Raw genomic sequence first — 15,185 nt, 5'->3', positions numbered from 1 at the left:
GATCAAATAATCTTGATCCAAGTGATTCAGGAACTGAGCAAAACTAAGCAAGCAAAAATGGAGAGGTGAGGAACCAATAAATGTCTTCTGAAGGGAGACTGACATTTTCTTAAGATTTTAACATGTTTCTGCAAGCCACAGATGAAGAAAACATGAGTATTCCATTTGGGTTGAACTCTCCCTTTAATAACTATGCTGCATTGGTTAAAATTTTCACAGCATGAGTAATGTCATGTTTCACTTCTGTGTGAAAGTACAGAGGAGCTGGGAAGCCCCTGAAAAACCCCATGTCATGCTGGAAAGAAGTGGACAGCAGTGAAGCAGTTAGCACTACACAGTGGTCACACAGAGATATTTCACATTTTACAGAAACTGGCTCAGGGGATAGATCCACATTCTCTAGCTTTATCATACAATTCTCTCATCACTCTGTGTTTGCAACCTAATCTAATTCCAAGTCTTCTCATGTTTGAAATGCATTAACGCACCATTACTAGAACATTGCTCCACTCAAGTCTTATATTTTTTTCAGCTGAACTTTAGAAAACAATGCTGCACAGAATCAACATTGATCATTTTCACAGGAGAACAATTAGTGACCTGTCATTCTTTCAGCGTTTGTTTATTAGAAACGTATACCCAAACTCAAACAGCATAACAGAAAACGCATTTGTTGAATCAATCGCACAAGCCTTTAAAGCTTTATTCAAGTGTGTATAATTATTTATAACCTGTGTTTTTTTTAATTTATTTTTTGGGTAACTGTTGGTAGACATAGGATTTCTGCCATCACCTCAGTATGCATGTGGAAGAAAAATTATTTTTGTGCCTGCTACAACGTGTAATATTTTGTATAGTGGCATAGAGAAACAAACGTCTGTAAATGTCTGACTATATGAAAAGATTGTACCACTCCACTACTGTAACCTTAACGCAAGCTGTAAGTTGCACAAGCATATGTTTATTTTTAATGCAGAAACATTAAAAATGAAGTTACTGTTAAATATTTGTAGATGTTGGCATACACTGGAACATCCATTTCAAGCGGTACCCTGCTATTTTAAATTAACAAACAAAATAAGTGCAATTTACAATACAAACATTAAAGGGGAAAATCTCTCATTAAAAAAATCTACTTTTTTGGAAAATAGGTATTTTGAGTTTTTCATTAGAAATCACAAAGGTCAATACATAACCTGACATCGCAAAAAAACAGAGAGAAAGACAGAGAGAGAGAGAGAGAGAGGGAGAGAGAGAGAGAAGGTGTAAGACGTCAGCACATCCCATTACAGTCGTTTAAGTCAATGAACAATAACAATTTCATTTGAACAGAACTGTCCATGCAGAACAAAACAGCAAAGCACAGCACTGTATGTCGCTATGGATCTCTGTGCATGTCTGTATCCAACAGTCACTCTCTTGAAGGGTTTCCCTTTGGAAACTGCGTAGAGAGATTAGGTTCTTCTCCAATGTGGCTGCCAACTCATGTCTAGTCTCTCTTGTCAACTTCAAATTATAATTCACTTTGTTAACTACTGAGGTGGCTTCCATAATGATCTACTCAAGGTCAGGCATTTCTGAAAGAGACAAAGCCAAAAAAAGTGTTTAAATGCACTCCGAAAGGTGACCATCAGCAAAAGTATCAACTGAATTAAAACTGAAATGCTAGCTGAATCCTAGCTGAAATGCAACCATATTCAAATCTGGACATAATTTGTAATATGCCACGTTAGTTTAAACATTTGCCTACACTTAATAAAATATTAGCCTTTTTTAACTGAATTTCACAGTAACCATGCTTCATAGGCCAGTATAATCCTTTCGCACTTTTTGCACCGTAGAGCATTATGGCTGTTTTTATCGGCCTTAAATCTATTGACTTCTGATACAAATCTGGTACAAATTAAAAGAATGTTCTTTATTTAAAGCACTTACTTTCATCGTCACTATCTGCAGAATCATGCTGGAAGGAAAAAATGTAAAAAATCAATAATTGTAATACATTATATATTGATTAACCTAGTTAACCCCCCACCAAAAAAAAAACAAAAAAAACCCCCAAAAAAACCAACGTACCTCATCGTCTGCACCATCTAAATCAGGTAGATCATCCCCACCCATGCTGTTCATCATCTGGAGAAATGCACACAAAAAAATACCACAAAGAAAAATCACCATATGAGATTCTGAAGATGCTGTATTCACACTTCAGGCAGTGTATTTAACATACTCACCTCAGAGAATTTGTCGAAACTTGACAAGTCCTCATCTGAGTCATCCTCCCAGTCTTTCCAATTATTGAAATCCACACTTAGCCAGTTGCACTAAGAAAAGGTTGTTTCATGTTTTTAGTAAGGCAACATTTAATACATATATACTGACCCAGAGAAGGTTCATATTAATCCAGAGGTTGCATAAGAGCAAACAGTCTAGTACCACACTAGTAAAAGTTAACAAATACTAGGTAGTGGCATGTGCTTCAAATCTGTAGAATCACTAGATTGTCTAAGAATGAAAGTTACCTTTGTCTTGTCTTTGGTAAGCCGGGGCCATGACTTGCCAGCCTCTGCTTTTCGTAAACAACACAACACAGACCTGTCAGTGCGTCTGTGTTTGGATTCCTGTATATTACAAAGATACTTTGATGAGAGTTTTTAAGAGATAAAACAAATGATTTGAACTTATGTGAGAAACATTTTCACACATTAACTGTTGGGCAAAATCGTATCGTGTGCAATTAATCGTCAGAAAAACTGTCACCGATTAATATTTGCTATTGATTATGGTGATTAGTGCCTTGTCATGATGATGCATTTTGTGTACAATAATGGCGGAAGGCATTGGTATTCAGTTAAATGATGCGGAGCAGCGCGTTCCTAACAGTGGTTCAACATCTGTCACCATAAGCCGGAGTACGAAGAAAGCCGGAGAAAGCACAACGAGGCCACAACCCCGGCTACAGCTGTAGTATATAGTGCCGCGCATGCAAACGCGACATGCATTAGGTGTGAAGCGTGGAGCATTGGTTGTTGCCATAGTAATGGAATGTTTGCTCATATTAAAAGAATGAACTCTGACTGGAGAAGCTGCCTCACGATCTTTATTTATGGACTCCACAACAAGATAGGAAAACATTACACATAAAGTCTCCTCCAGCAGATATTGGAAAGAATTCCACTCAGCCGAGAATCCGCTACTTACGACCAAACTAAGCACTGGAAGGACATAACGCAGGTTGATTTGCACACACATACATTGTATTGCACATACATAAATGTGAAATTGTCTGGTTTGTAATGTTTTTACTGCTGCTGTTCTACAGCATGAGTGAAAACATGCACTAGTGTGTGACATATTCCAGTCACAGGTTAATTTGCACAGACACATTTACTGATGTGACTTTTTTCTGAACTTATTTGTCCTGTTTAATTTTATGTTGATATGCACTGCTTGACCCTAAGATAAAAACATTTGAAGGACAAAGTTACTTAAAATGTTTGCTTCATTATTATTTTGAAGCAGTTTGTGCATTGTGCAACTGTTATCAATACATATTTCAAACATGGCTGGTTTGTGCCTAATCACTACTTAACAGCTTAACCTGTTAGAATGAAGTAGTTAACTTGACTGATGATTTGTCAGTATCATTTTAGAACAATGTGGCGAGTCAAAAACATGTAAGTGCAATTGTCATCAATTAATCGTCAAATGAATCATTATCGGCTAAATGCCACAATTAATCGTGATTAATTTTTTTGCCAATATCGCCCAACCCTAGTTGTCACTTCACAAATGCAGTGGGAAACTGAAATGCTGCAGTTGTTTTAGGTGGGGCCAAGTAGCAAAGCGTACAAAGCAGTTAAACAAAGTGTAATATCATCTACATCATCCAATCGCTTACTGTGAATTCTCTGGGCTATTACCTACTGTATTTACATGTTAGCTTAATTGGGCATTACACAGACTCTGTAGTAGTGAGCAGGTAGGATAAAATATTCTAATGTCTGTTACAAATGAATTGGACAGTTGAGCTCCTCCATGTGATGTCCGCATTAAAGAGTAAAAGAAGTGTATGTCTTCAGGCGCCAACTTACTTTTGGATCAATCTCCCCAAAAAGGTCCACTGAATTCTGGTGTTTGATATTATCTGTTCCACTAACACAGCTGTAAAATAAAACGAACAGGGTGACAATGGTTTCTTTATAGATGATGCTTTCATACTCTGCACATACTTTATACTGCAGATCAGGAGCCTCATTATCAAAAACACTCCATTTAACTCACATACTCACCTGAAACCAAACTTTGACTTGTCAAAATTTACTTGCACTTCTCTGCTGTCTTCTACGCAGAACTCCACAAAAACGGAGTCTCGTCTGTCATACCATTTAGCTGTTGCAGGGTGCCTAATGACAAAAACAAGTCAGTTACATAATCAACATTTTATTAGAATTTCATATGGTGTAATTATTCAAGAACAGAAAGTGTCAGCCTTGTCATTAATGGGGTGGTAATTCTGCTCAAGGGGTAAGAACACTTTTAGTCACGTTTAAGTCATGTTGCGAAAGCGTCACTCATTCATGCCACATTAGCAAGTGCCTAACACGCATGTGTATGTATTTGCCCTACAACTTCCATGTAATACGGTGCCAGCAGTGCGGACTGGAGGTATTTCGAGGAACAATCATAGAAGGAAGCCGGGTAATGACACGCTGAATCAAAAACAAACTTACTCACAAACTCAACTGTTTATTACAGAGTAAATCAATTAAAGACATTTGAATGAGATGAACAGAGCTCGTACTGCGAGTAACACAGGTGTGTGCGCGAGTATCACCGGCAAGTGTGTGAATGTTAGCTCACGTTAGCCCCAAGTCAAATCTTCCGAGCATGACACCATGCTTTTTCAGCGCTAACATTACCCATGTCATGTTAGTTGACGTTAGCCTGCTAGCTAACGATAACGGCGCTGGTGTAAAGCACGTAAACAAAGCTAGCAACCACGAGAGTTTGGAAGAATTATACTTGGATGGTTTTTAGTTGCCGAGTCTAACAACGTCCAGTGCCGTTCAGTCTTAACCGTGTTGTAATGTTAGGTGTAGCTGCCGCTCCGACGCTAACTCGTGTGCTAGCTCAGTTAGCTATCGTTAGCTGGCTGATCCTCATTATACCACACAAGGTAGACTTGTAGCTTGTTAGATAGGAGCGTAAGCGACTACGCAGTAAAACCACGACTTACATGTTCACTGTTTTCTAAACTCCTTCGTCGGACCACGATATAGATAATAATGATACCTAGCAGCAGCACCCGGTAAAACGGATCACTGAGACCTAAATAGTTAACTCTAAGGTTTACAACAATTTCGCTGGTGTCTCTCCAAACATCGCGTGAGTTCCTCGTTCTCTCGTGACGTAGGATTTTACCCCGCCTGCTTGGTGCGTGGGCACGCGCCGAGCGGAGGAGAATTCTAGAATGGCCGAGCGCAGGGTTGCAGAGCAGAGCACGAGCTCCTCCACCAGTCTGCCACTGAACGTCTCACGTGTCATCTTATAGGTACTGAAGGGCACTGCACAGCTCTAACAAAATATATCTCCAGGAACATTAGAAATAAATCAGATAAAATGAGAGAACAGTGTTAAAACTTCAAAGAGAGCAGCAAGTTGTATGAATTAGAAATATTATCAGATACCTAAAAATGCATATAGTCTGTGTCTTGCTTGGTTTAATCAAAACACACCACACAAATTCTGTTGAAAGTTCAGTGTGAAACCATTTGTGCAAATTATCTGCAGCTGCAGTGTCACAGGCTGAGTTTTATGTATATTTTTAAAGCCTGCTATAATGTGAACTTTACATGTGAATAGAGTCTACACCCTTTATATTGCCATGTCCAACCCCTGCCTCTGTGGATTTTGGGATTTTTGGGGATTGGTAAAACTCTCCATGACAGTATTTAAATGAGACTAAAACTAATGAAATATAAATAAGGCAACACTTTCATGACAGAATCTTCAGATTTAACATCTTACTAGAGTTTCTCTGCATTTGGAGATTTTTTTAAAAAATTGACTCAGGACATCAGATTTTGTTTTCTGGAGGGTGGAATGGAGGGTGTCAGATGCACCTGCTGCTGTGGTGTTTGACCTTTGTGGGCCAGAGAACTCAGGCTGCAGAAAGTCACATGGAAACTGACAGATGATTTTAAAGCTCTGATGTCACTGCTTTGAAGTCAAGTCAAGTCAAGTCAGCTTTATTGTCAACTCTGCTATATGTGCTGAACATACAGAGAATCGAAATTGCGTTACTCTTCACTCCGCAACATATAACATGTAACTAAAAACTAAAGATAAATATAAAGTGTAAAAAATGTACCTACAATGAGGCACACACAAAATACAAGGCACATAATGAAGGCACAATGCAGTAAGAGTGCAAAAGATGTATAGTGCAAGTCAGTGCAGTTGGCATAATATAAACAGGAATGGTTTAACTTATAACAGCTTATTGAGACTGGTATGAGAGTGCAAAAGATGCAATGGTGCAAGTCAGTGCAGTTGGCATAATGTAACACAGTTGTACAGTTGTACAAGAGAGGAGATCAGCTGAGAGGCAATATCTCCAACAGCAAGCGTGGTAGGCGAGGACAGCAGCACAGGGAACAATAGCAGAAAGAAAGAGCAGCACAGTCAGATGAGTGGGAAACATTCAGTGTGGACTGAGCCACAGATGATGATGATGATGATGATGATGACTTCAGTGGCATAACAAAGCCACGCAGCTACTGAATGTGTGGGACTGGAGTGGTGAAGTTAAGAGAGGATGGGATGAACATGTAGGTGTGTGAATCAGATAGGAATGACATGTCTGACAAGTATAGCACAGTGGTGACAAACAACTCTTCAGCTTCAGCTCATCCAAACCAGGAGCAGACATTATGGGAGGTAGTGAAAACAAGGAGAAAGGGAGGACAGGTGATGAGGCTGACAGATGGAGGTTCCTGTTGGATATCTAAAACTCTGCACATTGTGTGCAGTTTAGACTTTTTTTCACAGCAGAGATTTTAAGAGTAGAATGAGAGCACACAGCTCTTTCTGACGACGCTCTGCTCCGTTAGCCCCAAAGCCTCTATAAATATGATTAATAACACTAAGCAGCAACTTAAGAGACTGATGCATAATAAGGTCAACACAGAGGTACAAAAAGCGGCAATTCCTTAATTGGCCACCTGAGGTTGGCTCTGAGGGTGAGTCATTCTCTGTCGTGCTCATATGCTGAAATCACTTCAGGATATGATCCTAAACCTCATGTGCATACCTGATGTGTAGCCATGTGACATCCAGCAGAACAGTCCACGCACCAGAGCATGATGTCATCGACCTCAGTCTCACATATTTCTCAGTCTAACAAATTCTTTGTTAATGATGCAGATAGCACATGCTCAACTTGTATCACTGCAAATCTCACACTTGTAACTTATTAATGTGAGTGTGGCTCCTGAGGTGAAGACGGTCATAGACCACCACAGTTTTAGAAGCTGAGGTGATGTGAAGAGGTTGTGTCTGTCTCTCTCTTTATTTGCAGTCTATGAGTAATCTTACTGTTTCATGTCAAAATGGCTCCTGTGAACAGTATTTGTTACACTGTGTTCTGCCTTTTGCACTCTGAGAGTCGGGGGACTTTGCCAATAATGTTATCAATGACCAGTCAATGGACATGTGGTCACCTGTGTTAAATGTTATAGTGCTTTTTATACATGTATACACTATGTATTTTCCTAAAACCACATTTAAAGCTGTAGTCCTGTGGTGGTGGTGTTGTGCCAGAAGTGTCAGCGGTTACATCATGCTGTCAATAAGTCCCACAGTGGACCGTTTTGTATTTAAATGAGTGGGTATTCCCTGGATGGCGTGTGTGGGCTGGACTCTTGTGTGTGTAGAGTTACCATAAAAACTGTTAATCATGCTTCCCCACAGCCCAGAAATCACACAAACCACTGTTTGTCATCGTCAGCCAATCACGCCAACTCAGTGACGAACTTCCTGGTCATATTCTGCCGTATCAGGTCCCAGTCAGTCAGACCCCCCCCCCCCTTCAATATTATTATTATTATTATTAACAGGTTTGTTTGTACAGTAAACAGACAGTACGCGGTTAAAACTGAGAAAAAATGGAAACGGGGTGAGCACATTATCTGACAGGAAGCAGCATCCACACACTGGCGCGGTCAGAGAGATAAGAAGAGTAACTACAAGTGATATTTACTGTGTTCCGCCTAGCCCAAGGACGTACGAGCCAGGCAAACACGGGGGGAGACCGAAGAGAGGAGCACGGTGTGGATGGCGCTAGCCTGGGCCGGGGAAGGGCTGCTTCAAAACACACACACAGATATGAGTCTGGAATACGTTTGGATATCATGTCTTGACTACAAAAGACTTATTATCCGCCGATAAACTGCAGAAGCACGTCAGAAATAGAGGCCTCTTCGTTTTCCGATGGGGCTCTGGGCTCTTTAATCCAGCCAGAAACCTCCCTGACAGGCAGCGACGAGCTACGGGAAAGGGTGAGGTACCGACCGGACAAAAACAAACAAAAACACTTTACCCCTAAATGTTTACTAGACATTTCAAAAGGATAAGCTAATGATGCTAAATCGCTGAATTTGCCTTCGCTGCTGCGGAGAATGGCTCTGTCAAAATATCGGCGAGCAGCCGTGGTAATTCCAGTCCTTCAGCTTCTCCTCTTCCTCTCTCTTTCTGTTCAACAGGACGCATTTTTCGCAATTGAAGGAATTTATGGGATCACAAGGTAACCTTTGAGTATTTACAAGTGTCACTGCGTGTCACTGTGTTTGTATTGTGGCTGTCAATGGGCTTTTACGCCAAGTGTGACGGGCTTTACTTTCCTTTGTTTACAGTCTGAATTTCTGAACAGCTGATACGTCCTCAGCACTGCCGCGATACTGCCAGTGGTACATCTCTTAGACGTGCTACTGCAAATACCACAGATGTATTAGATTTTCATGCCCAAAAAACACACCAACAAAACAGCTTTTTATTTCCTGAGCAGTTAGAAAAAAGTAAAGCCAGCAGAAAAAAGCACTGAGCCAAAGATAGCGTCACTCCACAATGCTTTAAAAACGCAACAAGGGCCAGTGCGTCACTTTAGGGGCCAACTTCTTAAACTGGATTTGAATTGAAGTGTGAATGGTGTTTGTTTGTGTGCCCCTGTGTAAACACTGGTTTGCTGATGTTGTGTTCCTCTCTGTGCAGTTTCCTCTGATGAGATGAGTGTGCGTGCTGGCCAGGGCAGTGATGAGGTGCTGGTTTCACAGGCAGTGTGGGATTACCTGGCTGCAGCTGGGCGGCCCTGGCTCATTGACTTCCAGCACAAGCAGGGGATGAGCGCAGGCATCATTAGGCGAGGGGAGAGGGGGGGCTGCTGTGCTGTGCGGCTGCAGCCGGTGGAAGGCTCCAGGAGCACAGGAGCTGGGGTAATGGATGGACCCATCTCCAGCGAGACACGAAAAGCCTTCATTGACTTATGCCGTTGTGCCCGCAAAGAAATGAGCAAACAGGAGGGGGGATCCAAGAGGAAGAGGGGCCTGCTGCCCTGTGTTGGAGTCCTAGAGCCGAACGGAGAGGGAAGCCTGCTTCAGCCTCCACCTCCTCAGCCTCGGCGCTCACAGAGACAGCAGCAGAGGTTCAGGAGGCCTGCTGATGAGGAAGCTTGCGCCATGCTCCATGAAGCAGCTCAGAGGAAGGACACAGACTCCAGCATAGCTTCCCACAGTGAGGCTGAAGACAATAACACTTGTTCAATCTGCATGGGGGACATAGTGGAGAAGACTACCCTGGAGAAGTGTGGTCACTCGTTCTGTCGCTCATGTTTGGATCAAGCCTTTAAGGTGAAGAAAGCATGTCCTGTGTGCCGGTTAGTGTACGGCCAGCTGATCGGAAACCAGCCAGCGAACGGTTCAATGATTGTAGAGAGAGATCCTGATCTGGAGCTTCCTGGCCATGAAGGCTTCGGGTGTATCTGCATCATCTACAGCTTCCCTCCTGGCCTACAGGCAGTGAGTAGACTGAGAATATAGAGTTTATAATCATCTGTGTTTCATCTCACTTTTTGGATGATTGAACACAAAATATGGTGTGATTTTTCTTCAACATAAAATCTTAAATCAACTTTTTATTTAATTGGAGTTGAGCTCAAATGGGTGATTAAGTAGCAGCTTTGAAGACGGCAATGTTTAGTTTCAGTAGCTTTATAGATGTAAAATGTTGCAAGTTTAATAACATTTTCTGTTTTATGGTCAGACTTGCAAAATGCAAAATGCAAGCCTCTGTAGTTCTTATAACCTGCCTGGTAAAAGGCCACGGCACGTCCTAATCCCAGGATGCTAGTTTTTATACAGACTTTCAGTTATAATTTCCAGAATCGAGGTGGAATCTGATGGCACAGAAATAATTTTGCTATCCAGACCTAAGAAACTTCCTTTATTTCCCACAGAAGCCAATTTGGACAGTTGTGTTTCCCCTGAGAAATAAACTGACCTTTCTGAGTAAATTTAGCATTGCTTCGCTTCCCAGGAAAAAGACAGCAAGTAGGTGTGAATTACCTACCTGCTCAAGGTTCAAGGCTGCATTCAGTGTTACCTAGATTATATACCTATTTACACAGTTGTACCACTAACAGAAGCACCTTTCCAACAGTCATTTAGTGCCTCTGTCACTGAATAAACGGCTGTCTGAAAAGGGCGTACTGGCAGACACGTATGTGCCACATGAGACAGCTGATATGACATCACACCTCTGGTGACATAAAACAAGGGTCTTCTTATTCGTTAAGCTGATACTGTGTGATACAACCTAAAATGTGGCAGACCCCAGCCGACTTAAACTGATCCTATTTTACCTCCGATGTTGTTAACAGCCAGAGCACCCTAACCCAGGTGTTCGGTACCCAGGCACAGACCGTGTGGCCTACCTCCCTGACAGCCCAGAGGGGAACCGCGTGCTGGGCCTGCTGCGTCGGGCCTTTGAACAGCGCCTTATCTTCACCATCGGTACCTCTATGACTACGGGCATGCAAAATGTCATCACCTGGAATGACATTCACCACAAGACCTCAATATGGGGTGGGCCACGCTGGTACGTATTAGCTTTTAGCTCCAGATGAAAGGCAGTGATTTGATTTTACGATAGCCTTAACAGCTCTGCTAAGAGTTATAGTACCTCAGAAAACTGGCTCAGTACTGACTGACAGATCTAATCTGTGCTTCTGACAAGTAAAATGCTATCACTTGATGTCCTTGGCTAGATGGCTCTGCTGCTTCTGCAGGTGCAGTGATGGCTTTGTATTTCTCTTTGCAGTTTTGGCTACCCAGACCCTACTTACTTGGTGCGAGTGACAGAGGAGCTCAGAGAGAAAGGCATCACAGCAGACTGACAGCAGGACAGCTGACAGATTCTTCCAGGACTTTGTTGGACTTTCTGATTGTCCTTGCATTGGGCATGACTCAGCTCCAGGTTGTGCTCTGAGACTGCCTGTCCCATAAAAGATGGCTGAAGACAAAGACCTCAGCAGACGGGCGTCTAATGCTGCAGCAGAGCCCATATCACTCCATCGGTTGTTCCTCCGTTTGTTCATTTACCTCCAGAGTTCAGCTTATCCCAGTGCTATATGTGGAAAAAATACTTTGAGTGCAGTGCATTCTTGTATTACACAATCCTCTCACTGTCCCTGTTGGCAGTAGGACTGATCAGATGCACTTGTTTAGGAGCATTGTGGCTTGTTGGAATTCACGGTACTTATACATTATTAAAGAACTCTTAAGTTTAGTGTTACAAAGTCAGTTTATGTTATATTAATGTTTATTTTTACTCTGGGGTTACTTTACTTCTTACAAGCACATATATTTGGTTGTATAACCCAGAAATGCTTGTTAAGTAAGTCTCTAATTTGATTGTTACTAATTACCTGTTGTAAGGATAGTGCTCGGTTGGTATGGCAGGATAGCACTGCTTCTATAAACAGACTTAATTTTTTGAAGTTATTGCAATCTAAAGCACTCACAGGCACTTTGCTTAGGGACTGATGGTTTTTGCTTCCTCTCTCTGAAGAGCGCTCGGGGCAGACAGGTTTGTGCAGCCATCAGCCATTAGCTTGCTGGCAACAAGTTGATGTCAGTCGCTTAGGACACTTCATCTGTGTGTGGTCTCCACCCTCTGCCCTATTTGTACTTAAATAGGAAGAATGTTAAATGATGTCTCATTCGGCACCTTTTTCACACACGTTGTAGGACTTTCCACTGCATTTTCTCATCGATCACTCCTGTTATCTTAAGATGTCTCCCAGATGTTGACTTTGTTACCTCAGTTGTTAATAATGTGCTCCTCTAAATACCAGATTTATGAAGATGTCAAACATGAAGGGCATATCGACCATTTAAACCAAAATCAAAGGCACAAAAGCTATTTAAATGTCAATGCTTCTGTCCCTGTCAAACTGGGAGAATTGCCTGCTAATCGTCTCATTTAAAATAAGGTAACTGTTGTAAATTTGTTTTACCAAAATAGATAATCCACGATACATCCTGAAGATTAAACAAGATTGTGCGGGAACAATTGGTCTGATTTAGAGTGGGACATTAAGCTCATTTTGTTGTGCCTTTCTTATACTCACCTTTGATTAAAAAACAAAAAAAAGCATGATGTTTCTAAAGAATGATAAGCAGTTTGGGCATATTATGGTGTTATCTGATTGATAAATACAACATATTTGTAGCTGCTCTCTTTGTTTTCAACAGGTTCAAAACAATGTGTGTGTTACCAAGTTTGCCATTCCTTCATACCTTCTTGTAGTCCAAATGCTGAAACAAATCCTCAGAATTGACAAACATGTATGTGTGAAAGTGCTTTGCTAACTGCAGTAATCTGCTTGGATATTGGTAAATTTATCATTAACTTAGTTGGTCAGATCCATTCATCAATATCTTGTTATCATTTTTTCCTTTTGTATTTTAGTTAAGGGACCAACTGAAGTATTCTTGGGACGCAGGATTGTAGTTTACTAAAGCTACTGTGCAAACATTTCTATGCATTACATGACTAAGGAGGAGCCAGAGAATGGATAGCTGGAGAGATTACACATATTACAAATTGATTGTTGAAGAAAACGTTAAGTTTTGCTTTTCTAATTGTGTTGATTCGTACTTTGTTGATATTCAGAAAAATGTGCTTTACATTTTAATACTTGAATAAAAAGTTATGTTTGGGTTTGTGTTGGATATTTAATGTAGGCTCTGTGCACCATAGGCTGCTGGAACTCACATCACATATGTGTCATGTATGCTCTGTACATCTAATCTAAATTGATAAATCATATTTTACACATTTGAACATAATATAACATGGACTGCATTCCTCCACTTTCCAGGGTGTGATCAGATTAATTTTTTTCCCCATTCTACTGAAGATGTTGAGGAAATCCTGGCTCATCTGTGCTTCTGACAGCTAAAGAAGGACAAGAGGAGGCAGGAAGGATACAAGTGAAAGGAGAGAAGGAGAAGAACATACACATCTATAACACATGCATGGACTACAGCAGACCAACTCATAGGTTATCGTACAATGTGTTTAATGGTTTCATGAAGGTAACAGATACTTGCATCAACATTGTCAACATTTCAAACTCTAAACTATAGCAAACATTGCATGGATACGTACTAAAATATGGAAATGATTTTGTAGGTTGTGTATTATGTTTAAAAATGACATGTATATATTTGTCCACAGATCATAAACAAGCCTGCAATTACCAGTTAACTAGTTGTGTCTTGTACATTGTATGTGGTCTATGAGCCCAAACTACATCCCACAGTTTCCCATTGTTCATTACAACACATGCAGTGAACATGGGCACTGCAGTTTTATCTCACATGCTCTATCCTTTTTATCATGAATCCATGATCATAGATCTGGTTGTAATCTTCCTCAGAATATGCTGTTAAGTGATAGACATTCACAGAACATCAGACACTATGGTCAGGAGTGTTCTCTCTTCTTCCTGTCTGGTCCACTAGAGGGCGTTGCTCTCCTCAGAGAATCCCATATGTGGTGCTTGGTATGCAGCTCTATCATCACCACAAACCATCAGTCCCACAGCACCTCCCAAACCTCATCATCCAAAGTCAGTGAGAGGATCATCTGCTACAGATGATGAGTCATGTGTTTCTATGGAGCTTGGGGCAGGTTTTAGCAGCAGCAGCTAACACTGTACGTTTGACATGGAGGGATGTTATCATCAACACTGCCCTGATCATCTCTTGTGTAAAGGAAAGGAGACACAGGTCAAACTAAAAGGTCAAAGTCAAGGCTGAGTTCAAAGCTGTTACTTGTTTATATTTGTGGTGTTTAGCAGGTTATGGATTTTCATGCTGTTCTCATAAATGTAACAAATGTTTTCCAGCCCTCGCTGGCTTGACGCAACATATTGCAAACAGTATGTCTCAGACCTGTTGTCATGCATCAATGAAAGACATGAGATTTATTGATCTCTCCATGCATCATTTTCAACATTTTTCTTCTACTTTCACCCCCACCTTTAACCAGTATTTCTATCAGAGTAGGTGCACATGTGATGAGGCGGAGTTACTGAGCTTGGCCTCGTAGCGCTCTGGTGTTAGTATCTAGGGGCATTTCTGTGGCCTAGGATCTCGGGGCATCTGCTGCTCTCACAAAGCAGACCAGGACCCATCTGCTCATACTTTCCACCCCCATTTCCTATCTCGCCTTTTCTCCCATAATTCATCAGTGAAATCCATCATTTATAATCATCATGTGTCCTTTCATCAGTTTGCTGTTAACTGTCCACCATTGGTCTCTGTCTGCTATTTATTGCACACAGGAAAACTCAAAGTGAAGACAAAAGCAAATTAGGTGAAAAAGCTATGAGGAACAGTTAGAGTACTGTGTAAAATGTAAATAAAAACACAATGCAACATTTTGTGAATGCTAAAATTCAAACATTTTGAACATGATGTTAGCAACACATTTGAAAGAAGTTGACAGGGACTGTTTTTGCCTTGTTTTTGTTCTCTTCCTTCCTGTCCTTTCCTCCTGTGTGTGTGTGGCTCTGCCTGGGTGTGGCTCCTCCCAGCTCCTGGCCTGAGTGGCTGATTGAG

General features: G+C 41.2%; 2 protein-coding genes across 6 annotated transcripts; one reads left to right on the top strand and one right to left on the bottom strand.

The window, feature by feature from the left end:
• Positions 1–520: 520 nt before the first annotated feature.
• Positions 521–5,412, bottom strand: ptges3a (prostaglandin E synthase 3a (cytosolic)). Its single transcript, XM_028409430.1, has 8 exons — positions 5,240–5,412; positions 4,293–4,406; positions 4,095–4,164; positions 2,523–2,621; positions 2,235–2,324; positions 2,077–2,133; positions 1,936–1,963; positions 521–1,577 (listed from the first exon to the last, which is right to left on the bottom strand). Coding segments are annotated over exons 1-8 (480 nt in total). The 5' UTR covers positions 5,242–5,412; the 3' UTR covers positions 521–1,557.
• On the top strand, positions 4,632–13,276 carry dtx3 (deltex E3 ubiquitin ligase 3). Of its 5 annotated transcripts, none has more exons than XM_028409426.1 (6): positions 4,632–4,701; positions 8,278–8,561; positions 8,766–8,806; positions 9,271–10,073; positions 10,934–11,151; positions 11,374–13,276. In XM_028409426.1, the coding sequence occupies exons 3-6, from the start codon at positions 8,794–8,796 to the stop codon at positions 11,447–11,449; spliced, it is 1,110 nt and encodes a 369-aa protein (XP_028265227.1). In that variant the 5' UTR covers positions 4,632–4,701; positions 8,278–8,561; positions 8,766–8,793; the 3' UTR covers positions 11,450–13,276. The 5 variants fall into 5 exon arrangements, with proteins under 5 accessions (XP_028265227.1, XP_028265230.1, XP_028265229.1 ...); XM_028409427.1 differs by lacking the exon at positions 4,632–4,701 and adding an exon at positions 7,824–8,179; XM_028409425.1 differs by lacking the exon at positions 4,632–4,701 and having other exon boundaries at positions 7,824–8,561.
• The last annotated feature ends 1,909 nt before the right edge of the window (positions 13,277–15,185 follow it).

Source organism: Parambassis ranga, chromosome 7 (assembly GCF_900634625.1).
Source record: "Parambassis ranga chromosome 7, fParRan2.1, whole genome shotgun sequence".
Lineage (NCBI taxonomy): Eukaryota > Metazoa > Chordata > Actinopteri > Ambassidae > Parambassis > Parambassis ranga.
The sequence above is the reverse complement of the archived record's forward strand: the minus strand, read 5'-3'. Positions and strand labels throughout refer to the sequence as shown.